Consider the following 27355-nt stretch of genomic DNA (forward strand, 5'->3'; position numbering starts at 1 on the left):
TGGAGTTAATGGGACTTGGTTCTAATATGTATACAATTTCCTTGTAAATCAATTGAAAGAGTCCATTTGAATCCTGGAAATAACAATGGGATTCCTATGTTGCAGCATGTTGTGCATAAGAAACAGCACGTGCACAGATGCCCAACAGACGGTTTGTACTGTCAGCTCTGATAGTGCCACTTAGCTATTAGAAAGCGGAGGGAAGTGGTGGGCTCTGCGTTTAGTCTGTATTACACTTCCAAACAGATGGCCAAAGCTGCCAGCAAAATGTGCCTTTTCAGTACTGCAAGTATAATCCCATTCCAAAACCTAATATATATCAAACACATATAAATTAAGCCATTCTTAGCCATGACCAAGGCAACATAGAGATAAGAGAACTTTAAAAATAATATCAAATAAGCCCCTTAAAAAAGAATTTTAACAGCAACAACATTTTAAGACCAAAGAGACCCAATAAGTTAACTAGATCCATGTGCACACATGGAAGTGGGGATGTGAGTTTCAGGTTTCATAAGAACATTTAAAAATAAACTCCTGTGCATATGGCCCACTTAGCACATAATGGGGAAGTGGTAGTAAGAGTATTGTGAAGGACACCTGCCTCCTTTTTTTATGCTTATGGTTACTGTGCAATATTTCCACTCACAAGGAAAATAGTTTCCCCTTTGAGTATAGAGGCTTTTAGATCCCCTTCAAAAAGACTTATTTCTGCTACGGGTTCCTTGTTCATTTTTTCCTACTACTTTTATGCAAAGACATAAACATCTCTGTTCTTGTTTCTTATCCCAGAAAATGGGTGGACAGATGACAACACACTGACTACACTCCCCCCTCCCCCCAAATCATGGAACATCCTGAGATTTCACTTGTGAAATCACAAGTGAGAATACCTTCGCTAGCCAGATCTTTTACTCATGACAGAGTTTGCTTATAACTATGTCTCTGCTTTAACATAGCCATTATTCTTTGAAGCCAGCTATGGCTTCCAATACATGGAGAACATCTATTTATGTGGTGCTAAGATTTGACATTGACTTGATGGCACATAACCGATCAGTCAAATGGCTACCATCCTCACTTTGTCTCTGGTCCTTTATTTGTCCCAGAAATCTTTTGTTTCACTCAAAAGATTCAGGAACCTCAGCCTTTTTCAGGAACAACTAGACTATACAAAGGCAACTTGGAGGGAGAGGCTGGGAGTTGAGAAATTGAGTGGGGAGATACAAGATTAGACTATCCCATTGCCTCTAAAATTCCTGCACTGAAAGACACTTCATTGCTGGAAGGAGAAAGGGAGAGTTTTGAAATCACAAGTGTCTTGTTGGCTCCTGACAAAGAGGAGAATGCTTTTGGAGACAGATGGACAATAAAGGGAAGCGCCACCTATTCCTGACACTCTAAATCTGGAGGAAAAGGAGTGTTCAGCTATAGAGATGGAGGGATGGAACATATCCCTTTCCTGCTGCTCTGAATCAGGAAGAAAGAGGAATAGTTCCTGATCTTTCCAGACAATTAGAAGGAGAAAGGTGGAAGATGGAGAAAATGATGATAGAAGAAATAAATTGGGATTTTCCAAGGAGGAATATTGATTATCTAAATAACCAACTGCCGCTAATATGAGAAATGGAAAGAAAATGGACTGTGAAAAAGGCAGGAAAAGGCACCAGATTTAAATTGCAATGGCTATAAGCAGGAACATCCTAATGTTTACAGAGGGCAATCAACTGACTTAAGTGCTTTCATTTTAGTATGCAATAAAGGTATAGTATTTATCTAGCAATGCATCAAATGTCTGGTAGTTTCTGCTGAATTTGAGCCTGACAGCAAGAGTTCCTACATCCAGAAACATAATTGACTGTCTTTGCTTAATTAGATTATATCATAGAGAGTTAGATTGTCATGGGAACAACTAAACCTATCCAGCTCTTATGGTTTAATTTAGGGCTAAATTTACCTTCCCCAACCAACCCTATCATGCAAATAGGCATGACAGGGTTCAGAGGGCCAGAATACAAATATCAGAGCCCTTTGCAAAAATAGAACATCAGTAGACACCCCATCTCTATTTTATTTTTCAGCTCCCTTTATGAGCTCACATAGAGGTGAAACAAGGGTAGAAAGAATGAGCAAGCTTCCTCTAATGTGGCAGATGTATTATTGTTGTTGTTGTTGTTGTTATTATTGTTACGATAGTGGAAGAAGGCTGCTCCCTATTTTAATTGGGGCATGTATGATTATGTACTGGGAGCTCCTGGACAGCAAATGTTTTCTCTGGGACTGAAGCTGAAAAGGCAGCCATGTAGCCATTTAGTACCAAACTAAATGTGATGCAAAAGTTCTTGTGAACTGTTTTGTGATCAATTTTTTTTTTTTTTGGCATTGCTAAAGAGCAACTTTGTGGAGCTGTTTAGAGATCTTTAGCAGGAAGGAGCTTCATAATCCTTTCTCTTCAAGTCATCTTTCTTTCAAATTTTCCTCCCACTATTATTATTCAACAGGGAAGAGAAATATAGGGAATCTATATTGTCAGTTTAGCTGTATCTTTGGATAATGTTATTTTTTAAAAATAATATACATGGAATTGACTACCTTTTCTTCATTTGCTTCTTTCCAACATGAATAAAAATTTATTCCAAAACTTTTATATTGTCTCTACCTTGGCCCTGACTCAAGAAAATATTTGAGGATGAAAGCTGAAAAATTTGATAGCACAATATTATACTAAGCTTTCATGATACACATTTGAATTTAGAATGGCAGTTTATTTCATCTTAACATTTTCACCTCATCTGACAGCATATTATTATTATTATTATTATTATTATTATTATTATTATTATTATTCCTTGAGTAGCATGCATTCATTTACACTGACATACTTTATGGCACAGTATTTATTCACACATACACATTATGCTGCTCCTTTTTGTGGTAAGCAATATTACGTAAATCACAGAAAAGGAATAAGAAATAGTAAGACAAAGAAATTAAGGCATTAAGCAACAAAAAACACAGGCAATAGGGATGTGCTATGTTTCATAATCTGAAGCTGAAATGTGCTTTGGAGTGGTTTTGGCTGTGCATAGCATTCCTGTTGGTACTTCCTTAAGGGAGCTGTCTTTTCCTGGGCTAACATGGTAGCTATACAATCTAAGGAAAATATGTGCTTGAGTTAAGGAGGCACCGATAGGGCATGATAAGAAGCATCAGAGTAGATATGTTGGTGTTTCCTTAGTGCAAAATATTAAGTCTTAACTATGTTTCTCTTAGAGAAGTGCTGTGCTTTGGCTCTGAAGCTGAAAAGGTACCTCAGAGTGGGCATGGGCATGCATGCTGCACTTACCAGCATCTTGTGAAATAATTTCATATTTTCCCGTAGCCACACAGTTCTAGGAAAAGGTGCATTTGTGTTAAAGAAGCACCAACACACCATGTATGCTGCATTCTCAACATCTTTTTAATAATAGAGGATTTATGTTGACATGAAGTCAGCCCTTCAATGTGACTAGTATTCATTGAAAGTATAAACTCACCTTGTGGTATGTTGATTACAACATAGTTGGAAACTTTGTTGCATCTTCTCAACTAATTGGCCAACAGGAACAAAGTTAGTATAGGGCTTCCCTTCTTTGACAACATTTCCTCCTTGACATTACCTAGCATGCCTCTAATTGGTTAGACTAATATTTTCAGGGCTATCATCCATGCCAGTTCCTCTTCCTTGTTCCCGCAATTCTTCTCTGTCCCCTCTGATAATGAAGTAGATACCATACCAGGCTTCATGTGAAGCATTTAGGGTTTCTATCTAAATGTAATTTTTTGAAAAGGTGTTCTTTTTAAAATAAAAGCACATTCTATGAATTGCCGTATTTTTTTTATTTTTCTTGGCATGCATATTCTTCTGCATAGAGTTACTCCCATCAGTGGGGTCCACAGTAAATCATGATGATGCCCAAATGACAATGCACACAATGACATACATGATCATGCAAATGCCCTGATTACATATTGACATCTGGATGTCTGATGCAAGCACCTAAGTCTCAGCATTTGTGTGATTATGTCATCCCACACTTGCTCCATCTGCAGACACTTATGACTGCCATAAAAAGAAGAACTAGGTCCTACCCTTCCAGCAATCTAGCACAAGATTGCTAGATTGGTTACTGGGACGAAGAAACCTGTGGCGTTTCTTTTTCTCACGATCTGAAGCAATAGCACTAAGAAAGGAAAGGAAGGCAAAGTGAAACTTGTAATGATTACAAACAGCAACCTATCTACCGTATGTTGCTGTATATCTGGACTAGCACACAGGATAATTAAAAAATAATAGAATGACAGCTTTAGGGCAGGGGCAGGCAACTTTATTTGGCCTGGGCTGCATTTTATTTTGGCCCCTGTTGACAGTAGAGTGTGCTTTGAGATATGGTGGACCAATCCTGTTGAGTGGACAGGATTGAAAGAAAAATGGTGTGCGTGTTAAATGTAGGGATAGATAGATACATCTAGGCTCAAATAGGGTTAGGATGCATCAATTCTGAACTTGATTTCTATTAAAAATAGCTAAAATTGTTACATCTTCCATGTCTTAATCTGTTACACAGTAAAAGTTAAAGATTCTGATCCCAATAGCATTACATAGTCAGGATTCTAGCCTCAGGGTAATAAGGCTGTTATTTCTTTTCTACCAATAAAGTATTCCATGCTAATATTCATATAATCTAGGCATCTCCAATAGTTTGCAAGGCAAGATACAATTTTTCAATATGGACAGACCATGGTGATGTGTACGAAAACTGCTATATTTAAATAGAGTTTATTATCTTTTGGTAACAACTGATTTTTCAACGTATGATTTATACTCACTAAGAAGCAAACTTTATATACTCCTATTTCACTATGTATATATTTCTAAAATATTTTGGGTGAAACATTTCTCTATTTTTCTATCATTCTAAAATCCCTCTTGGCCTTTATGTAATCCATTTGCTACCTCTTAATGGAGGTACTATTACATGCAGTGTAACTAGATGAAATACGATGGCAGAAATGATGTGATTGTACACATACCACAGCACAGGCATAAGGCAGTGGTTTCTACAAGTCAGAGATGGGGTGTAGAGTTGCAGTATACTTTTTTTTACTTAACCAGGAATGGTATTGTCTGAGACGAGCTGGCAGTATTATTCCAGACATCGTACTGTATACTATAACATAGCAGAATCACAATAGTCTTAGTGTGCACTGTAAATTGTCATTTAGCCACAAACTAATGCAACTTTTTCCAAGCTAGGGGCTCTAGATGTATTAAACTTCAATTCCCAGAATTCTTAGCCAGCATTTGGCACCAGAGTGAGAAAAGGTGTTTAATTTAAATGTGCCTGCAGCACAATGGTATGTTAGTTTTATAGTTTGATTAAGGTTCAATTTACATCTCAAGATAATCAATTATTTTAAAATCATCATTTGTGGAATAAGTCACAATCGGTTATGGATACTTTTTTTGGTATTTACCAGGTTTAATGTCCCACATGATTTTATATACTGTAGATGGATGGATGGATAGAATACTATAATGGAAAGCTTCAGCTTCAAGTATAATTTTATTTCTAAGAATACTTCTGGCACTACACGTGCCTTATACATTGCAGCATTCTTAGAAAATTAAAATAAAAAGGGGCCACAAACCAGTGCTGCTTTTTATAGAAAGATTAGACAAAAGGGCAGTTCAGGTGGCTGAAAGCATTCAGGGAAACTAGGGAAGAATGTAAACTCATCCATTTGTTTTCTGATAAATGCATGCTTTGTTTCTTGCCATATCTTCCACTGTAGCCATTTTAATGATGTATCCATAATACAGCATATTCTCAAAATTCTGAATGTTCTGGATTTGATTTTCTCAAACATTTTATATCATAAGATATAAAACATAACATTTTACTGAATAGCCTTTATTTGCAGGATGATAAATCCCTTTGTTTCACTAGCACGTTTTCCAACCATAATTTTAAAAAAAAAACCCTCTTCAATCACACTGGGTTACAATTTGAATTATAACTAAGTAGCATGGGAATAATAGGAATTGTAGTCCATTTATATAGAGTGTACCAGAAAGATTGATCAAATCTGAATAACAGTTTGCGCATTGTCTAGTGATGGGCATGAAATAATTAACAGGACAAAACCAATTTATTAATAACACTGTTCTTTATGGTACCAATATATCTCTGTCAAATATTACCTAAATGCATTGTCCATCTTCAGATTTTAAAATAAATATGTGATATGACTATTCAGTCATATATATTACACAGGATTATTTGATATTGGGATAAGGCACCACATCTAGTCTGCAGATGAATTGTTATAAATTCTGAAATATGTAAAAGGCATAATACTTTCTTTTCTACTTTGCCTGATTATGTTTCTTACCTATTTCATTTATTTACCATTTCTTTCTTTCTTTCTTTCTTTTCTCTTTCTTTCTTTCTTTCTTTCTTTCTTTCTTTCTTTCTTTCTTTCTTTCTTTCTTTCTTTCTTTCTTTCTTTCTTTCTTTCTTTCTTTACCATTTCAGTATTGGACAAAGTGTTTAGCATTATACAAGCATGCAACCACTGTACATTTTCCTCAGTGTTTCCATGAAAATTAATAAATGAAAAAAATATATGACTATGATTACAATCTTGCAATACTTACCTAAAAGTAAGTCCAGTTAAAATAAATGCTTTTTACTGGTAAGTGAGCCTAGATAGGCTTGTTGTTCTTATTGGTTTTTAAACAGCGATTATCAATACATTAATTTAAATGAAATGAAAATAAGGTGAAGCCAATAAGCTGCGCTGCTTAAAAAGTCACATTAGCTAATTTAAAACTTCTGATATTTAGTATTTTATTTCTAAATCTCATTTTAAAATAGTTCTAGAATTTAATTCAGTCACAGTAGCATAACATTTTCTTTCAGAGAAACAAAAGTCAGGAAGTAACACTGAGATAACTGAAATACCAGTTTCTTTTCTTATTTACACATCAAAGAATGTCAAAAAGCAAAACTATTTCATTGCTAAAGAGACAGGAAACGTACATGTTTATTTAATGTTTCAATAGAATACTTTGAAATTTTCCATACCTTGTTTTTAGAGTACAAATGAAATGGAAATAGCTTCACGCAGTCAAGGAATAGTTTTCAGAATTTATAATAAGAAGCCCTTTAGAGCAAGAAGAGGAAGTTTGGAATCTATGGATATAGCAATTGTATCACTGCCAGGGACTCCCGCATCAACTCATCCAAATAACTGATCAATAAACTTAAACACCTACTAGATGGCTATGAACAGTCCATCAGCTCACCAATCAAGTGATGTTGTCAAGGTCTTGTCTTAGTGCCCGGAGGCTGTTTGGGTCTGAATGGGGAGAAACACGTTTAAATTCAGCCCTAACATCACTAAGTGGCTTTGGGTGCATGGTTCTTCCTGTACTGGAGAATCTCCATAATTAATTCTGAATGGGGTGGCCATGTAGAATTGGTGCACAATTTGGGGGTCTTCCTGTCTAAAGAGCAGATGGCAGCTGTGGCCAGAAAAGCCTTCTCAAAGATTAATCTGTGTGTTCTTTCCTGAACTGGGAGTTCCTTTTTAAGGTACTTCATAATGACATTGCATGTGGAGTACTACAACATGCTCTACCCAGGTCTGCCCTTGAAGACCACATGGAAGCTACATCTGCTCCAGAATGCAATGGAATGAGCAGTTATGGGCGCACCTTAGGGTGCCCAGGTAACACCTCTGTTATTTGAGCTGCACTGGTTACAGTGAGCTTTTGGGTGCAATTCATGATGTCAGGAATCATCTATAAAATCCTCCATGGCATAGAACCTATATATCTGAGGGATGATCTCTCTCCCATTTCTGCCCACCTCATAAGATTCAACAGTGTGGGTATGCTTCATTAAGCAATCTATCAATTAAGCAATCTCATCTGATGGGACCTAGGAAACATGCCTTCTTGTCAGAGTGAGTGTCCTTTAGAATGGCATTCCATCAGAGGTTCAGACTGCCCCAACTCTACAAGCTTTTAAACGATCTACGAGAATCTGGTTTATTCCTGAACTTCTAGGATAGGTCAGGGAGTGCCCATCTGGCCTGAAATGTCTCTATTAGAGTATATATCAGTGATTCTCAACCTTTTTGAAGCTGCCGCCCCCCTAAGGAGCAGAAAATTTTTCAACACCACCCTTTGTGAAAATCCTGTAATTTAGGGTATGGGGGGGGGGGAGTTACTGAATTATAAAAGGCAAACATTTTAAGTAATTTTTTTCAGTAGACTTACACACCAAATTTGTTCGATTTAACTCGATACTTTTGCCCTGGAAGGTAATTGCATTCCTTTTATTAAAATTAAAATGTTGTTCTTGTTCAGTCGTTAAGTCGTGTCCGACTCTTCGTGACCCCATGAACCATATTGCGCCAGGCCTTCCTGTCCTTCACTGCCTCCCTGAGTTTGCTCAGTTTCATGCTCATTGCTTCAGTGATGCTATCTAACCATCTCATCCTCTGCCGTCCTCTTCTCCTTTTGCCTTCAATCTTTCCCAGCATCAGGGTCTTTTCCAAAGACTCCTCTCTTCGCATTAGGTGACCAAAGTATCTGAGCTTGAGCTTCATTATCAGTCCTTCCAATGAGCAATCAGGGTTGATTTCCTTTAAGATTGACTGGTTTGACCTCCTAGCAGTCCAGGGGACTCTTAAGAGTCTTCTCCAGCACCACAGTTCAAAGGCATCAATTCTTCGGCGCTCAGCCTTCTTTATGGTCCAGCTCTCACAGCCATACATTACTACTGGAAAAACCATAGCTTTGACTATGCGGATCTTTGTCGGCAAGGTGGCGTCTCTGCTTTTTAATATGCTATCTAGGTTTGCCATAGCTTTCCTCCCAAGGAGCAAGCGTCTTTTAATTTCATGGCTGCAGTCTCCATCTGCGGTGATCTTGGAGCCCAAATAAATGAAGTCTGTTACTGCTTCCATTTCTACCCCTTCTATTTGCCAGCAGGAATTGATGGGTCCAGATGCCATGATCTTAGTTTTTTTAATGTTGAGTTTCAAGTCAGCTTTCTCACTCTCCTCTTTCACCCTCATCAAGAGGCTCTTTAGTTCTTCTTCACTTTCTGCCATTAGGGTGGTATCGTCTGCATATCTGAGGTTATTGATGATTCTCCCTGCAATCTTAATTCCGGCTTGTGATTCTTCCAGCCTGGCATTTCTCATGATGTACTCTGCATATAGGTTAAATAAGCAGGGTGACAGTATACAGCCTTGTCGTACTCCTTTCCCTATTTTGAACCAATCGGTTGTTCCGTGACCGGTTCTAACTGTTGCTTCTTGGCCCGCATACAGATTTATCAGGAGACAGGTAAGATGGTCTGGTACCCCCATCTCTTTAAGAATTTGCCACAGTTTGTTGTGATCCACACAATCGAAGGCTTTTGCATAGTCAATGAAGCAGAAGTAGATGTTTTTCTGGAACTCTCGTGCTTTCTCCATGATCCAGTGAATGTTGGCAATTTGATCTCTAGTTCCTCTGCCTCTTCGAAACCCAGCTTGTACATCCGGTAGTTCTCGGTTCACGTACTGCTGAAGCCTAGCTTGTAGGATTTTGAGCATAACCTTGCTAGCATGTGAAATGAAAATTTAAAATGACTAATGCAAAAAAAATAAAGATAAAGAACTAATAAGCGCACTTACCTAGCCGACTGGCCAAATAAACAATGAAAGTAAATCGAAACTGAGGGGAAAAAACAGAAATGAAGCGAACGAAAAGCAACTCAAGAAACACAGGTCAAATCAAACATTCATATTGAAAGGACGCTCAACGCACGTGCTGCAATTAATCGCGCGGGAAGACAGCTGACGCACGCGCTGTGATTAATCGTGCGGGAAAACAGCTGACGCATGTGCTGTGCTGGTTGGGATTGGAGAAGAATTGTAGTGTCGAGTTCTTCAAGGTCAGCCTACCTAGAATACAAATTCGTCTCACCATTCTTAGAAGTGCGTGAGGGCAGCCATCGCGTAAGTTTGTTTTATTGCTGGTACAAATGGTGTAAACTGGATAATCGATTTAATAAATTTTTTTGGGAGTTTTAAAATTAAGTTTGAATGCCAAAACATGCTCATCGCCCCTCTACCGCCCAAAACATGCCCACCGCCCCCCTACCGCCCCAAACAAGTTCACCGCCCCTCAGCATCCTCCCACCGCCCCCCGGGGGGCAGTACTGCCCCTGTTGAGAACCAATGGTATATATGTTTTCCCGTTTTGTTTACTATTGTTTACTTTTTGTTTTTAAGTATAGCATCTATTTTTAACCTATATGCCTCCCAGATCAGTGTTGAGTAGAGCAGCCTTATCATTCTAAATAAATAAATAAATAAACTGTGTGTGGGGGCTCTAATCATGGTGCATGTGCTGTGTGTGTGAGATGCACACACACACACAAAGATCATCTAATCAGGGTGAGTGCTTGCATACTGCATCTGTTTATGTATGTGGTCACTGGGAAGGCTGCATCCTCTTTGCTCTGGGTCACATGACTAAGAGGGAGGGGTTTAGAATGTCAGCACCATCCCGGTTGAAAGCCTAATTCCCTCTCCCATTTGAAAAACTACAGGAAACTTTTTCTGGACTTTTTTCTTCACAGGCCCTGGCCAGGTCTCACACATTTTTTAACACTATCTGTCTTGCTGGTTTCTCCCCCAACACCAAATTTGGTCATATTCTGTTCTGGTTTTGGAGTTTTCCTGCTGATGGAAAATGTCCAGTCCCACATTGCATAACCTATATATTACTAAAACTCTTGTGTTGGTAACCTTCAACTGGGCGAAACAGTACATCATATGGCAACAATTTTTGAACCAAGGTACCTCAAATGGGCTAACTTGCATCCAAGATCTGGGACCCATTACTCCTGTGGGATTGAAATTTGGGAAATTTGTGGCCGCTTCAGCATTGCTGTGCTGCTGTGCCGTCATGGTCAGCCCAGGTCACATGATCGTCATGGGCGTATCCCTGACCTCTTTCCTGCCTCCTTCTGTCCCTTTCACTCAATCGGCTGGCGACAAGGCCTGATGGGCGAGTGGCGATTGGCTGCTTTGGAAATGAGGCAGAAATCTGAAATCTCTTTATGGCTGTGGGTGTTGAGGGAAGGATGAGGGAGTGACCTGGATGCCTGCTGGCAAGTTAGGGCTGGCTGGGGGGCGCCAGTGATTGATGGGTGAGCCCTCTTCCTCCCTCAAGGGAGGGGGCTCTTGGGGACATGCCAGAATGGGGAGTAGGGGTACTGTTTTCCTTATGGTAAGGAAGGGAGGGAGGGAGGGAGGGTTTCTGATGCTCCCTGCCAATGGAGACGCTGGCAGCAAGTTGGAAATCACTCCTGCTGCTTTTTTGCCCTTGGTCATTCTGTTTCTCTGTTTAGGTAAGGAAATACCTCTGAAACTATGACCCAATGGGTCACAGGTTGTCTAGTTTCTTTTGAATATCATATTAGTTTAGAAAGAATAAAAAAGTGGGTGGCTGCATCTCCATGTCCAGAGAAGTAGAGAAAGAGGAAGAGGAAAAGAAGGGGCAGTGGCAGGTTCAGCGGTAGCAATAAACTGAAATAGCAAAGAATATCCTGTGATGCCAGAGAGTGGTAAACTTCATTAGTTTGTTTTCTAGTTAAATGGGCATTTTGTGATTTTCTACACCCATTATAGTAGAATGAATTTAACTTGCTCACAAAATACAAACCAGGAAGAAGGGAAAGAAATATACCAGGGAAGCATCACTTCATTGTTGTGAATTTTTCATTGCCTATAACAAATATAGTTAGTCAAAAGGACAGATTACTAAGATACTACATAGGCAAATAACTGGGTTACTGTTGTTCTCTCTCTCTCTTCTGAAAACATATACATCAGCAGAAGAGAGTCAGATTGACACCAAGACTATCCTAGTAACATCAATGGCATTAGATGCTGATCCGGCCCAAAGGACATTAGGTATATCCAATAACTGCAATGTGCTCAACTTAGTTACTCCCTTTGAAGAGTCTTTGGAAATAATTGATCCAGAATGCTATAGCTATTAGCAGGAACTGCATATAATAAGCATGTGACCCCCTTTTGTGTATCCCACAACCTCCAAAATCCATCTGGCTGGACTACAGATAGGGGCTACTTGGTGGCTATGGCTTGATTCTGAAACTTGCTTCAGAGAATTTTGTCCCACTGCCGCACTAACACCCTTCCTGAAACTGGTGAAGACCTTCCTTTTGGGAGGGAGCTCTATCTATCTATCTGGAAATAGACAGAACTACTTATTGCTGCTATAATGCTGTTTTTTATTTCCTCATTTTGGTTGATGCTGTGAGTTTCCTAGTACTCCAAGAGGATAGTAAAAATATGGGTTAAATTACAAGAAGAGCTGAAGGTTAATGTCTATAGACACTATACATCTAAGGAGATTTTAACTAAGAACTATAATTGAGAATTTAGACAGCTAATTTAAGCAGGTTCACATTACTAATTTTGAGCCTTTTCAGTACCATAAGGCTACAATTTAATAACAAATTACAATTGTAAAAAGAATAATTTCAGGACCAGATCACTTTCAGATTTATCTGTAAACAAAGAGCAAGTCTGAGAACTAAACTAAAACAATTGATAAGACTCCCTCTTTCCTGGCAGATTCTTGAGTCTCAGCAAGTGTGAAAAAAGTTAGCAGGGTGACAGTTTGTTATTTATCCATATTCCAAGAAAAAAACTTTTTTCCTGCTGTATTTTACTTACACAGCTTCGAGACACCAGAGCACTGCTAAAAACCAACAAGAAACAAATCTTTTGCCATCGATCTGTTTATGACTTATTACCACCTATTATTTGGTCTGAGATGTTGCACCTTTATGGCGATTCTGCTGCCTTTGAAGTCAAGAGTCAGAAAGAGGGGAGAGGCAGCAAAAATCATAAAACACGATACACGTAACGGAAAAAGATGTGTCTGTTAAACATGTTCATATTAAACTATTCGGGCCTAAGCCCTAACTTAAATTAAGCCTCCCTGGCTGTAATGAGATTTACCAGTCGGCTTCAGACCGCAGTCCGACTTGATTCCAGTAGCATTATTAGCGAGCGGGGATTCCAAGCGGTAAAAAGGAGGGCCGTGGTTCGTCCTAGATAACAGAGGAAAAACGCCCAAGGGTCATGGTCGTCTGGACCAGGCGCAGCCGCCCCGGGAGGCAGCCACCGGCGTAGGCTCTTCCAGCGCCTCCTCAACTGGTGCCTAAGGGTTGAAAGGAGGTGGCCTCGGCGGCCGCTAAACAGCCCATCCCTAGGAGGGGAGGGGTTGGAGAAGCTGGGAAACGGAAAATGGTTGAGGGCTGAGGCTGGCTTCGGAGTCAAGCCGCCAGAGCCGTTCGGCTGGGAAGAGAAGCGAGCCGACTGGGCAGCGGATCAGCGGTCCCCCCCCCCCCCCGGGGCCGTCCTCCTGCTCCCGTCATAGGGCTTGTTATTCTGTTGGCAGCGGCGACTGAGACTGCATGAAGCCTCTCTGCGACCTCAGGGCCGGCACCCGCGTCCTCCTCGGTAACATGCAGCTGCGGGAGGAGGAGGAGGAGCAGGCCAAGGCGTGAGGAGGAGCCGCGGCGGGTTCTGCTTTCTGTTTGTTTTGGTTTCGGACGTGTTTGTCTTTTCCTCCCAATTCGTGCTTTGGCTCGCCTCACAGAAGGAAAATGGAGTCCTTCCCCAGTAGCGGTGAGTAAAAGCAGCCCTTTTTCTGGCCTTCCTGCGCGTCAGCGGTAACCCGACTCCTCCGGCTTGCTTCTGGAGGACCTCTAGTTACAGCAGAAACCACCCGGCCCTCAGGAGGCCGTGCAAGAGGGGCCACGGCCCCGCTCTAAACTTTCTGCAACCTCAAGGCCACGCGGCTTTAAGCAGCCGAAGGTAAGGGGTCTCCTCCCCCCAAGTCGGTTGGGCAGAAGGTGGCCACGCCGCGCACGCGCGACCCTTCCCCATAGAAAGGCTCGAAGGTAAGATTACGACGGTGACAGCCTGAGAGTCGCCGTTGGAAAGTTTGGGGGAAGGACTTCTCCCCCTCGCCTACCGAGCGAAGATCTCACAGGTCGAGGCTGAAGCAATGAGTTTTCATGGACCGCATTTTGCTTCCTGAGATGCAGGGAGAATTAACCTGAACCCTAAAGTGGATACACCAGTTTGGTGGTGTGGGGGATCAGTAAAGGATTGCTGAGAGGGAAATACCGTGTAAAAAGAGCACATGCTGATAATTGCATACAGATATTAGCTTTTTACAAACGACCTAGAATTGGAGTGACCTGAAATGTAGGGAAAGCAGCTCTTTGAAAAGGAGGAGGGAATCTCTGTCAACACCTGTCTTTGGCTGGTAGCCAACTGCATCTAAAGTGATGTAAACTCTTCCAGACTTGCTTGGTTTAAAAAAAAAAAATACCCGTTTTCCTCCCTGTTTATTGGGTTCTATAGTTGAAAAAGCATTTAGCTTTTTTAGGGCCTGACTGGATGCATCCAGAAGCCGACTGGAAATGGAATTGCTTCTGGAAACTGGGCCAAGAGAAGGTTCTCCATTCCCAAGCAAGACTTTTAATTTAACAATGATGGCTACTGCTATTTATGAAATGTCAACAGAGCAATTCTCACTTGGTTTACCGTAATGATAGTAATAACAAGAACAATTCTCAGTGCAAGGTTTTGAACTGCTATATATTTTATGATTAGTGAAAGCATGTGCTCTTTTTACACGGTATTTCCCTCTCAACAATCCTTTACTAATCATATATTTTATGATTAGTGAAAGGTTCTCAGGGATTCAGTTCAGTGATTAGAAAACGTAAAGCTTTCCTTTTTTATATGGTTAGTTATGATGGAGTTACAGTCAGTGTTGTTGTACATATAAGAATTGAATTCCCAGATTTAATTCAACTATAGAATGCAACTGATATTTCAAAATGCCAGCAGTTTAGAGTGAAAAAATGACTGGAATCTTGAAATCAATGTTACATGAAAATAACTTTTAGCACTAATCAATGAACTAAAGCTTTTGTTCATAAAGGAGATGTCTTGGTAAACATATAGAAATATCTCCTAGAGAATATTCTACTAATATGTTTTTCTGAAATCTTTTGTTTTTGAGTGAACAGAGAAGATTGATTGAAGAAGAAGAAAGAGATAGTGGGGAAAATACTACTTTTGTCCTGTTTAGATTATCTTTATTTATGGAATAATTTATTTAAAATATGTACATTCTGTTTATTATCTTTGTTTCCTAAAGTGAACTGTGAATATTGGTTGAGATATTAACAAATCCCCACATGTTGCTTTTTTTTTTGTATCTAAATACATTCTTGAATTTTCTTTTTTCTTTTTGCTCATTTCTACATTTTAAAAAGCCTCACTTGGTGTCAGCACCTGGCTAATCTTCTCTTGGATTAGAAACTAAGCAGGGTTGGGTGTAGTATCTACTGGGATGGTAATCTTCAAGGGAATCCTGGGTCTATATACTAGATTGGGAAGTCTGGAAAAAAAAAATCCAGAAAAAAAGACAGACCAAGGAAACTACATGGACATGTCCATGACCTCACCTCAAGGAAAGCTTGAATGAAAGGATTTTTTTAAAAACCTTTTTAGGCCTTAAATACAGTGCAGTGATCTTTACCATGGCGCATTAAGGTTAGATTAATTAATTCCATATTTGCAGTGGCACTTGAATTGGAAAAGGAGACATGGAGAACAACCTATTATTCTTTGGCTAGAATTGTAATCCATAAATAGGTTTGTATTTGTTGTCTATAAAGTATGTCTAGTTCTTAAATAAAAATCCTTATCTTTAAGATACAAATAAGTTCTGGTCTCCAGCCAGGACTCACTTAACTCCTTTCCACTACTGCTTTATGATATATTCTGTGAACCGATTGGGCCTGAGGAGAAACACTACAAGTTTTTTTAAGGAGTCATACAACTTGAAATCATTTATTGTAACTGTTGCAAAAATGGTATGTTAGTTGATTCCAAGAACAATGAAATTATCTGGGATTAAGGTACCTAACATACATTGAGGTAAGAATTTGAATTTGCATGAAATAAAATTGTAGGGGTCACATAAGCACATTTATATACGTAATATTCTTGCAACAGATATACATTGATCTAATTAAATCAGGGTAGCAACCTTTTTTCTACCTAGAGCTACAGTTATAGAATTGGAAGCAATTTTATAGGTCATCTAGTCCAATCCTCTGCCCAGTGCAGGAACGTACTAAACTATCCCTGAGAGGTAGTCATACAGCCCCTATCTAAAACTTCCAACGTGGGAAAGACTATCACTGTTCCTGGCAGATTTACCTGCTTTTATTGTCTGGAAATTCCACCTAATATTCAGCCTGAACCTCACTTCTTTTATTTTCACCCCATTAATATTTTGTCCTTGTTTTCAACAGAGAACAGCTCTTCAGTGTGGCAGCCTTTTAGGTACTGTGTATTTATATTCAGTATCATATCTTCCCAGCTGTTTTAATGGCTTCTCGTTGACCTTTCAGGCCCCTTTACAGCCTGGTAGCTCTACACAGAATCTGCTTCAGCTTTTCCCTATCCCTTTTAACGTATGATGTCCAGAATTGGACACAGTACTCAAAGTACACTTGGGATTCCTCTTCAAGGGTAAACCATTGCACATAGAACACAAATATTTGTCTCTCTAAATATTTGGCTGTCTCAGAAGTATATCATCAAAAGTGATAAAGAATATCAAATAGTCTTTGTTCTCCCATTTTCCTTATTTCTACTAATGAAAAAGCCATGAAAATTATATTAAAAAATACTCCAAACATTTGAATAAATTGCTCTGAAGTTTTCTTCCCAACCCTTTTGTACAAAAATACCCCCTAATTCAAATGTTGATAAGCAACACTTATCAATAGTCCTTGCTGCAGATATAATGTTGTACAGTAACTATTTCGGCTAGCACCATATGCAAAAAGTGTACAATTCTTGATAACTTGATAGATCCCAAATATTGGAACTATAGCTAAGCAGAGCATGTGTCTTTCACTCATAAGCCAATCTGTCTAAAATGTGGGTAGTAATTAAAGTGTTGGACTATGATTGGTGAGATCCAGGTTCAAGTACACTTCAGCAATGGAAACTCACTGGGTGACTTGGCCAGTTACCCTTACCCTGGTCTACCTCAGATGGTGGTGGTTGTGAGAAAAAATTGGAAGAAGTGGCTTGTATACCCCCTTGAGTTCCTGGCAGAAAACTGAAATACAAATTAGCAAATAAACATTGCATTTGGACGCTAAAGATGGCAACAATTGGACATGTTTTAAGAGCAGGTAGCATACAAATGTTGGTAAATAAAGTTTGTACCACATCCATTAACATTATGCAATTCATACTTTCTGGCATTTCATATATATTGGAGGTGCCCAATGTATATGAAATACATTTTTATTGCATTAACCTCATTTTAAGATACAGTAAAAAGAAACTCATTTTACAGACTAAAGCAACCTTCCACTGATTCATCAAGACAGCATTCAAGCCCTTTGTTCAAAATGTTGTATAAATAATTGTTATGCCAAATTGCTATGCCAAGTTGATGATTTCAAATATTACTTGTGGTACCTAGAGAAGACCCTTTTGTTAGGGTCATTTAGTAATAAGGCAACAATATTTTTTCACTTCCTGCTATTTCCCTCCCTTCTGTCCCTTTTTGGCAAAAATGTGGATCAAAATTACTTCCCAAACATGGTAATTAAACTCAAGAAAAAACTTTGATTAGCATGGATATATATCTGTGTTGAGCTCTTGGAAATAGAGTTGGAACTTGGCAAATGTCTTTCTTTAGAGCTCTTCTGGGAATGCAAGTGTTTGATTCATAATCCTACCTAATTTAACTTTTCAAGTCTTGTTTGTAAAATGTATGTAAAAGCTGAACTCTTAAATTAAACTGCATCTAGAAAACTACTTTAGCTTACAAGTTCCACTTAAATGAAGCTTGTAGTTTTAAAAATAAAACCAATGCTTTATTTGTAAGCTGACTTTTTTCCACTAAGCAAATCTGTGTTGACCTAGGGACCCATAGAGCTATACTTAAAGGCCTACAGACAGAAGAGGTTGTGAAGAACAAATGATTTATCCTTTAGCATCAGTGTTTTTGAGGAATATTTTTTAAAAAACATGCTGTATTTCTTTTTAGCTCTTTTTTAGATCCCTTTGACATTTTCTGAAAGCTAGTCTTGAAGAAGCTTTTATCCCTAATTGACTTTTTTATAGGCAGTGAGCTATGTTTCAAGAGGCGAATGATTGGATCCTCTGCCTTCTGCTTATCCAGGATATGATTGCTGCCCTTTGAGTACTGTACTTCTAATGGGTTTTAAAGATGAACTCCCAGGACTGCCTTGTTCACTATGTGTTCATAGAAATTTCAAAGAATAGATGTAAAATTTAGAAGATATTTCTGAATGTTTCCTGTTAACATACATTGTAATGTATGTATAACTATTTCTTCCACCTTCCCCCACAACTCAGTTCAATCAACTCAGGTGATTTGTTCTTTCTAATGTCTTGCTACAATTCCCCATAATTAATTCCTCAGTATGCGTGTTATTCACAGAGAATGCAGTGAGCACTTAGATAATTACAGGCATCCTAAGGTCACTGAGCTTTTGGGATGAAATGTAAATGAAGTAGTCTCATAAATGAAAAATTATGTTTGATGTTATGCTTGTTTAAAGGGTTGAACAGTACTTATCCATTGAAAACATGGAGAACTTATTTGTTTGTTAGATTTCTATCCAGTCTTGCAAAGCTGAAGTAAGTGAAATGAAACCAAATATGAGCTGTTTGTTAAGTTGCAGATAATTAAATGTATGACCTTATTTTCATGCAACTGTAATGATGCTTGACATATTAAATATTTAAATAATAGCCTTCTATTGAAAATGTAATTTTTTCTAATAATTTCTTTTCGTTTCTGGCACTTTAGATCTATGGTTCTAGTGGTACCAAAAAATATTCTGGAAATTGGCTTCCCAATTGGGATATAAGAAATTTTTTTAATACGATGATCAGAAATGCAGATATGAAAAACCTAAGAGTTTTTTTTTAAATGTCTAGTAAATAGATTTGTCATTTTTATTGTCAGCCCATATAAAAAGTTCTCCTTGGTTTGTTGCATGTTAAACAAAGTTGGGTACTTTAGCCAAACAAGTTGTTCAACATACTTGATTTTGACTTGAGCCAGATATGTCTTCTTTTTTTTTTTTGTCTTTTTAAAAGAAACAGTAACATGAACAGTGCTTTAAAAAATTTTAGGTTTCAGAAGCTACATTAAATGTCATGTATGTCATATTTTCCCAGTTTTTATCTGTAGAGGACTTAATGGGCATATTGCATCAAGAACATCCAGAAAAACACTAGCAGAAATTACTTGGCAGAATGCTACATAAGTCAAAATTAAATAAGGCCTGGCTCTTTTACATCAGGCCCGGGCTTGTTGAATCTCATTTCCTTCCTGTTATGTTTAAGAGTTAGAATGGTGGGCATTTGTTAGATCAACTGTTCTGTTACATCTGTCTGTGCAGGTATACATTTGTTGGAATATGAGTTGTTTAAGTGATCAGTGTCATACAGATGAAGCCAGTCTTTCACTGGTTATAGAAAGTATTTTTCAGGTGAAAACATTGGGATCAAAGTGTTTGGAAAATAAGTATCTGAGTAACAAAAATGCTGGTATACTGAAAAGATTGCAAGTTATATGTGAAAAAGAATGAATTTACTATTGAAAACTTATTGTAATATATAGTTTCTGTAGTTTCAACCCAATAGTATTTCACTTGAGTTTGATAACAAGGTAGATCTTGATCTTTTGTGAGCAACCAGTGAGGAAAGATTCAGAATAGGCAAAATACCGGGCACCTTTGCATTTTATACTTTGGAAAAGATGCAATGAGAACAATTGTCTGAGGGTTGGCATTTGAAATGAAGACTATCTTCAAGTGCAGGAACTTTTCTTTCCTCAAAAGAAAGGTGGGGTAGTTCTGGAAAACATACCAAATGAAGAGAGAGAGATCATACGTGAAACACATTTAATTCTGATTTAGGATACAATTTTGCCAAAATAATTCTGCTGATTCCTTTGCTTCAGTTGTACAAGATTTTACCACGTGCTTAACTTTCCAGTTAAGACTGAAAAAGATTCAAAGTTAATTACTTGGGGTAGGATTGTTCTGTCCATTGGAATTTGCTAAACTACAGAAACCTTTTCGGGATAACAGTTATCTGAACATATTGATATAACACTAAATTATCAGCATAATCTTGTCTATTAACTTTTTCCTCTATCAGTTGTAATTACATAAGTGATGGGATAGTAGATAATTTTCTCGTTGGATTTAGATGGCTCCTAGTGAAATCAGGCTTAGAAAATTTGAGGTGGGCTTTTTTTGTCACATAGTAGCTGCCAGAAACTTGCACCATATGCTTTCTCAAGTGCCTTTAGGCAGAATGTATTAAGAAATACAGTGGCTTGTCTAAATCGCAGTGGCATTGCGAAGATGATCTGGACTGGAACCATGTTTTCATAACCAGGCATGAGGATAACATTTATTTCCAAGTAAACACCAGTGCAAATGGCTGTGCACTCTATTATTATTACCTAATATACATCTGTGTTTATAATATATATCTGTGTACTGTATATTAGGAACGGGGTTGTATCAGTTTTCTTTGTACTGTAGTGAGAAATATATGTAACTAGATCTTGAAAATTAGTTATGCAAATGTGAGCCCAGTGCCAAAATCTCTACTTTCTTGATAGTTTTCTTTTGGACTACACCACTCTTCCAGTTGATAACCGCAATGAATTTCCTACTGATCCCAAAGGTGCTATACTAGTTGGAGGGGGTGAGACCAGATTCTTAGCATGTGCATATAGATTTCATAGTGGAAAATTGCTGCAGCTTCCCCTCTGTATTTTTAAAACGCTCTGATTTGCCAAAACTCTATTGAGAAACTTAGAGAGACATGCAATTAAAGCTGGGGACATGGCCATGTATACCCTCCATATCTTTGTACATACTGTCTCTTAAATCCTGATTTTGCTACGTTGAATAGCATGAAATGCAAGATGATTTTGTGTTTATTTTCTCACATGTGAGTTGAATTCTCACAATTACAGCCTCTGATTTTAGCTGTCATAGGTAGGTACTCAGGTGATGTTGTAATGTGCATATGCATTTGTATCACACTGAAATTAAATCTTTTTTCAGTAATGGCAGTATGCTTGCATGCAAGAATCAAAAGTGTAGAATACCATATTTTTTATGACTACAGTGGTTAAAATTATGAGTGATTCTATATGTGCAGTGGCGAGGGTGTCAGTTGCTTGTCTGGAAGTAAACAGTACTAAATAGAGTGAGTCTTCTTTTGAATATGATTGCTGCATATGATTGCTTTGTTAGGCTTATTGCTAAACATATGGCACTATGTAAATTCAACTCAGTAGAATTTACTTCCAAATAAATATGCTTGGGGCTGTATCATTATCTAGAGCAGCCTTTCTCAACCTTTTGACCCTGGAGCAACCCTTGAAATATTTTTCAGGCCTTGGGGAACCCCTGCACGTTCAGGCTCAAATATAGGCCAGAAGTTACAAATTTATTATATTCATTTCATATGTAGGCCTATATATGTGCATTAACAATGTTCTTAAAATAAAGAATGAAACTTACCTCTTTAACGTGAAACCTATGCTTGTTTTTTGCTGCACAAATACTCAGTTCTAGGCCAAACTTGAGATAAGCACACATGGATTTCATCTTCAACTAAATAAGATGATTTCTGTCTTTGCTTTTGATGCTTGTTAAACAAGAAAGTTTGCTCACACATGTAAGAAGTTGAAAACTGCAGGTAAATGTTCAATGCCTTCCTATGAAGGGCAGGATACTCTTCTTTCACAGAAATCCAGAACTTGTCCATGGACAGATCAGTGAATCTCATCTTGAGTGTACGATCAGATTGCAGCTCACAAAGTTCTTCCTTTGAAGGAAAAGTTCTCAGGCTGAGCAGAAGATGCAGAGAAAGGATCCCTCACCCAGTCATACATTTGTGTTGGAAGGGAGGGAAAGTACTGATCAGGTTTTTTTTCTGCAGTACTTCCAGGTGGTCAATTACATTTGAGACTTTTTGGTATCCTTCCTCACTCTCAAGCCCAAGCAGCAGTGGAAAATATTTCCTTTTGCAACATGATTTTTCCAAACATTCAGTTTTCTTTTAAATCCAAGAATCTTGTCACTTGAAGTCAAAACATTTTCTCCAGTGCCTTGCAGAGACTTGTTCAGCTGGTTCATGTGATGAAAGATGTCCGCTAAGTATGCTAGCTTCTGCAACCATTCTCCATCTTCAACACACTCAGCAAAATGTGGAATACTGTTTTCTCGAAAATACTCTTGCAATTCTGCCTTCAGCTCAAACACCCTGTTGAGAACTCTTCCTCTGCTGAACCAGTGTATTTCTGTGTATAACAGGAGACTTATGGTGCTTTTTGTCTAGGTTTTCACACAGTTTTTTAACATTCTTGAGTGAACTGGTCTCTGTTTAATAAAGTTAATCATTTTTGTAGCATCATCCAGAACTTTTTTTTCATTTCATCTCAAGAGTTCATCAAGAGTTTTTGACACCATCACCTCTCTGTGAAAAAAACTGTGTTGTGACAACATCAGGATTTTCTTTTCTTACAAGAGAAACAAAATCTCTCATGGAGCCAACCATTGATGGAGCACCATCAGTACAGATACCAACACAGTTCCTCCAAGCCAGACTTTTTGTTTCCAGATATGAAGACAAAACATTAAATACATCTTGGTCTTTGCATGTTTCATGTAGTTCTTTGCAGCAGAAAAAGTTTTCTTGAATTTCACCATCATTTACGAATCTTACAAATTCCATAACATGACATTTATTGGTGAAATCTGTTGACTTATCAATTTGGATAGAAAAGCTGCTGTTCTTCAGTTTATCACACAAAACCTCTTCAGCATCATGTGACATGTCATCAATATGCCAACTTACTGTACTGTTTGACAGTGGAACCTTTTCAGTTTCTTGACTGCATCTGGCCCTAGCTTTTTTCCCATTATTATTTTACATGCTGGCATGATTACTTTCTCACTCATAGCATGACTTTTCCTTTGCTGTGTAATAAGTTCTGCTACTGTATAACTTCCTTCTTGGGCTTTTTTACTGACTTCATTTTATTAACAAAAGCTTTATTCTGTTCGTTCTGTGATTCCAATAGCTGTTTAAAAGTAAGTAATCAGAACTTTTACTTGTTACATGGCTGTGATTTATAGTTAAATATCTTTTTAATTTTGCTGGAGCCATTGCTGCATTTGTAAGTTTGCCACAGATGAGGCACAATGGAGTAGGACAACTTGGATTACCAGTCCATGTAAAACCCATTGATAAATAGCTTTCATTGTAAAGACGGACTTTTTTTGAGTCCGTTGATGTACCAGTGCAGGGAAATGCCTGAGAAGATTTAAATTCTTCATTATTATTATCATCATTAAAATTATTGGTATTGCCCGTTCTGGAATCCTCCTCTTCTCTTTCATATCTCCTCTTCAAAAATTGCCACATTGGACCCTCAGACATGACTGAATAAACATGTGCAAAATTTATTTAAAATAACGGGATAAATAACTAGAGGAAAACTGCAGGGAAAATATGCAGGAGGGAGAGATTGACGTCACAGACTAAGTTGGATGAGTCCATTAATTTCTTCAAATCAAATCAAATCAAAGTTTATTGATTAGCCCTAAGGTCTTATCAAAATAACAGTTAGACAGTAATTAATAAAACTCTTTACAAAAGTAATGTAGCAAGCATTAAATAAAACATGAATAAAAATAGAGTAATAAGTATAAGTAGGTATACATATAAGTGAAAATACAAATCATATTTCCATATCACCCCGGCAATTCACTCCAATCAACCCCACATATATAGATCTCAAATGCATTGCTTTGCTTAAAAACAAGGCTGTGTTGTATGTTATTTTGGGGTTTTGACCACATATAAAATATGTTATTCTAATATGTGAATCCCAATGGGTCATTCGTTTAACATATGGGCCAAGGTGTAAGTCTCTCACTGTCTTATACAAGTTACAGTTGAATAGTATATGTGCTATATCCTCAATTTCAGGTGCTCTGCATATACAAATGTATTCATTATAAGGGATCCTGTTAAATCTCCCATATCTGACCATGGTATCAAGTTGTTCAAATGTAGCTCGTGTGAATACCTCCCTAAGTTGTTTTGGCATTTGCATTTTTAAGTAATTATCGGTTTGAAATGTATGTTTATAACAGCTCAGCCATTTTAAATTGCCAACCTTACTGAGGGTGGCTATATCTTTTTGCGCTTTGATATCCAAAATTCTTTGTACAGCTCTCTTTTTAGCTTGATCTCCAAGAACATCAGAGACTGGGAGACCACAATTCCTTATATAATTTATCAATTGTGTAATCCAAGTGGTCTGTCGTTGGGATTCTATCTGTTCTAATAAACACAATCTAGGAAGTTTATCAGATTCCATTTCATTTTATACCAGTAATTATATGCTCTGATTTTAGTTTGTGAATAGATTGTGTAAATTCCCAGTTTAGCTCTAACAGCGGCAGCTGAAGTCCCAGGGTGCTTCTCAGATTCTGTGTTTGTGTTTGTTCTATTGTTGTTGTAGAGTCTAAGCCCCAAACTTCTGCTGCATCTAAAAGCATGGGAATTACCTTAGCTTTATATACTTTAATTATTGGGATCAAGGAGCCTGGGTAGCTATGAGTTTTTAATTAGAGCAATAGGTTCATACGTGCCCTTGCTCTAAGCAGGCTCCTTTGATGGTGGCAAATCCAAAATCCGGTCTCAGAGAAAATTACCCCAAGGTAAGGAAAGGCTTTCACTTGCTCTATTACTTCTCCATCTAATCACCATCTATGTCTCTGCTGACCTTTTCCAAATACCATAATTTTTGATTTTGATTTGTTAATGATTAGAGAATTGTCATGACAATAGGAGCTAAGCCTTCTTAACAATCTGCGAAGTCCCACTTGCAAGTAAGATAATATCATGTCATCAGCATATAACAAGGTGTTACAATATGTATTTAGGACTTTAGGCATATGTACTGAGGGGTCTTTCATTACTCCCAGCAGGTCATTGATATATAGACTAAATAACAATGAAGCCCCAGGAAAGGATTTCTTGCCAACTGAATTATTTAAAAACTTCCCTAACTGGTCGGGTCCCTTACTGGCAGGTCTATTTACACATATAAATAACACCTACCAGATCCCAGTTGGGTGGAAGATGGCAATAGTGGTGCCTATATATAAAAAAGGAAGTAAAGAAGACCCTAGTAATTATAGGCCTATTAGTCTATAGATATTGTTGCCGAAATATATGCTCGATTACTCTTGAGTAGACTTGAAAGCTGGGTATATGAAAAAGTTATCCTGGCAGAAGAACAAGCAGGTTTTAGGCAGAATCGATCAACCATCGATAACTGTTTTGTTTTAAATCACCTGATCGCCAAATATGCTGGTAAGAGGAGACATCTCTATGCTGCCTTTATTGATTTGACGACGGTGTTTGACACAGTGAATAGAGAATTATTATGGAGCAAATTGATTACCCTCAAAATCGAACACAGACTGCTGGTATTGATTAAAGCTCTACATACAAGCACATGTTTGAGAGTGAGGTTTAAGGTAAACGGAGCTATGACAAACAGGGTTAACACATATAAAGGGGTAAGACAAGGGTGCATATTAGCGCCATTAATTTCTTGAAAAATACACTTCTCCCTCCCCTTCAGTACATTCCTCCCTTCCTGCAATATATTCCTCCTTTCCTGTAATATATTCCTCCCTTCCTGCAATATAGCATTCACTTGTTATCAACGGTCTCCCCATCTTGCATCAAAAATTAAGAATGGATTCAACCAAATACAGTCCTACAGTGCACTACCAGAGAACTCAGAAAGAGTTGTGACTAGATTTTTGTTTGGTATCTGCTCATCACTCCGAGAACGTGTTGCCTGAATTTGAAATAATTTTTTTAATAAATCATGATCTTCCAGGGAACCCCTAGTGACCTCTTGTGGAACCCTAGGGTTCCCTGGAACCCTCCTTGAGAAACCCTGATCTAGAGCAGAAATAGGCAAACATTTTTTTTTAAAATCAAGGGTTACATTTCTTCAGAGTTAAACTTTTAGGGAGCATATAATGGGTTAGATTGAAGTTAATAATGGGTGGGTTCAGAGCCCAGAGTGAGTGAGGATGCTTTTTCTCAGACAGCTTTTTTTCTCTTTCTGTCATCCATCCTTTTCCTTGCCATTCTTTTTCTGATAGTCTTCTTTCAGTCCTGTGTAAGTTGTTGCAGAGAAGGATAGGTATCTTTTACCAGAGATTAGAAGTTATGTCCTGTAAAGGATTTTAAAATTAGGCTATGGCCTTAGGGAGTAAATTGTCCATCCCTGATCTATAGAGAGTTTTCAAAGTTTCATTTGAATTGGAAGTAATATTTCTTAAAAGTCTGAATACAAACTATAAATGTGTGCATTGTTTATATATTAATAAGAATATGCCTTATACATCTTCAGAACATATGAACTAAGCTATTAAATTTATTCTCTGTAATTTGAAGTTCTGCAATATGATAGCCATAGTCAAAACAAAGGATGTTATGAATTCTGAAGTTGAAAGTTTGAGGAGTCTGGCATGAAGAAAAGCATTGGAATATAATCTACAAGTTCTCTTATTTTTGTCTATCATGGTTTTTGTTTGTTCTTAGGCCTGTAGTAATTTTGTCATTCAGAAATCTAAATATTTAAGGCTGTAGTGCATACTTACAGTTACTAGAGTTTTCTTGAATTATTCTCCTTAACATATTGGAATTTTGGCTCCGAATCAAAAATATAAATTTTATCCAAGATAAATTAAAACCTTGCATTAAAGTAAGAAAAATGGGCAATTTTGTAGTACTGGGTCCAGTTCTAAACATAAATTAGGCATTCACAAATTTGAGCACATTTGGAGAAGATATTCATATGAGAAACTACTGAAAGATCGAAAAGGTATGTTCAGCCTTAAAAAGAGGAGCTGAAAAGGAGATATGTTAGTGGCCTCCAGATATCTAAAAAGCTATCATGAAGATAATGGAGCAAAGTCATTCCCTGTTATTTCAAGGTCAGGATTAGAATCCCTGGGGTGAAACTGCAAAAGAAACAGATTTTGGTGAA

At 37.9% G+C, this 27355-nt stretch overlaps 1 protein-coding gene across 1 annotated transcript in view; it reads left to right on the forward strand.

Annotated features, from left to right (window-relative positions):
- Window positions 1-13295: 13295 nt before the first annotated feature.
- Window positions 13296-27355, forward strand: part of LNPEP (leucyl and cystinyl aminopeptidase) — a 56820-nt gene continuing 42760 nt past the window's right edge. The window contains exon 1 of the mRNA XM_007430066.4: window positions 13296-13776. Coding sequence (XP_007430128.1) covers window positions 13755-13776 — 22 coding nt within the window. The 5' untranslated portion in view covers window positions 13296-13754. The remainder of the gene's footprint in view (window positions 13777-27355) is intronic.

Source organism: Python bivittatus, unplaced genomic scaffold, assembly GCF_059951505.1.
Source record: "Python bivittatus isolate LINGU-HERP-01145 unplaced genomic scaffold, Pbiv_v1 ctg000850_np1212, whole genome shotgun sequence".
Taxonomy (NCBI): Eukaryota; Metazoa; Chordata; class Lepidosauria; order Squamata; family Pythonidae; genus Python; species Python bivittatus.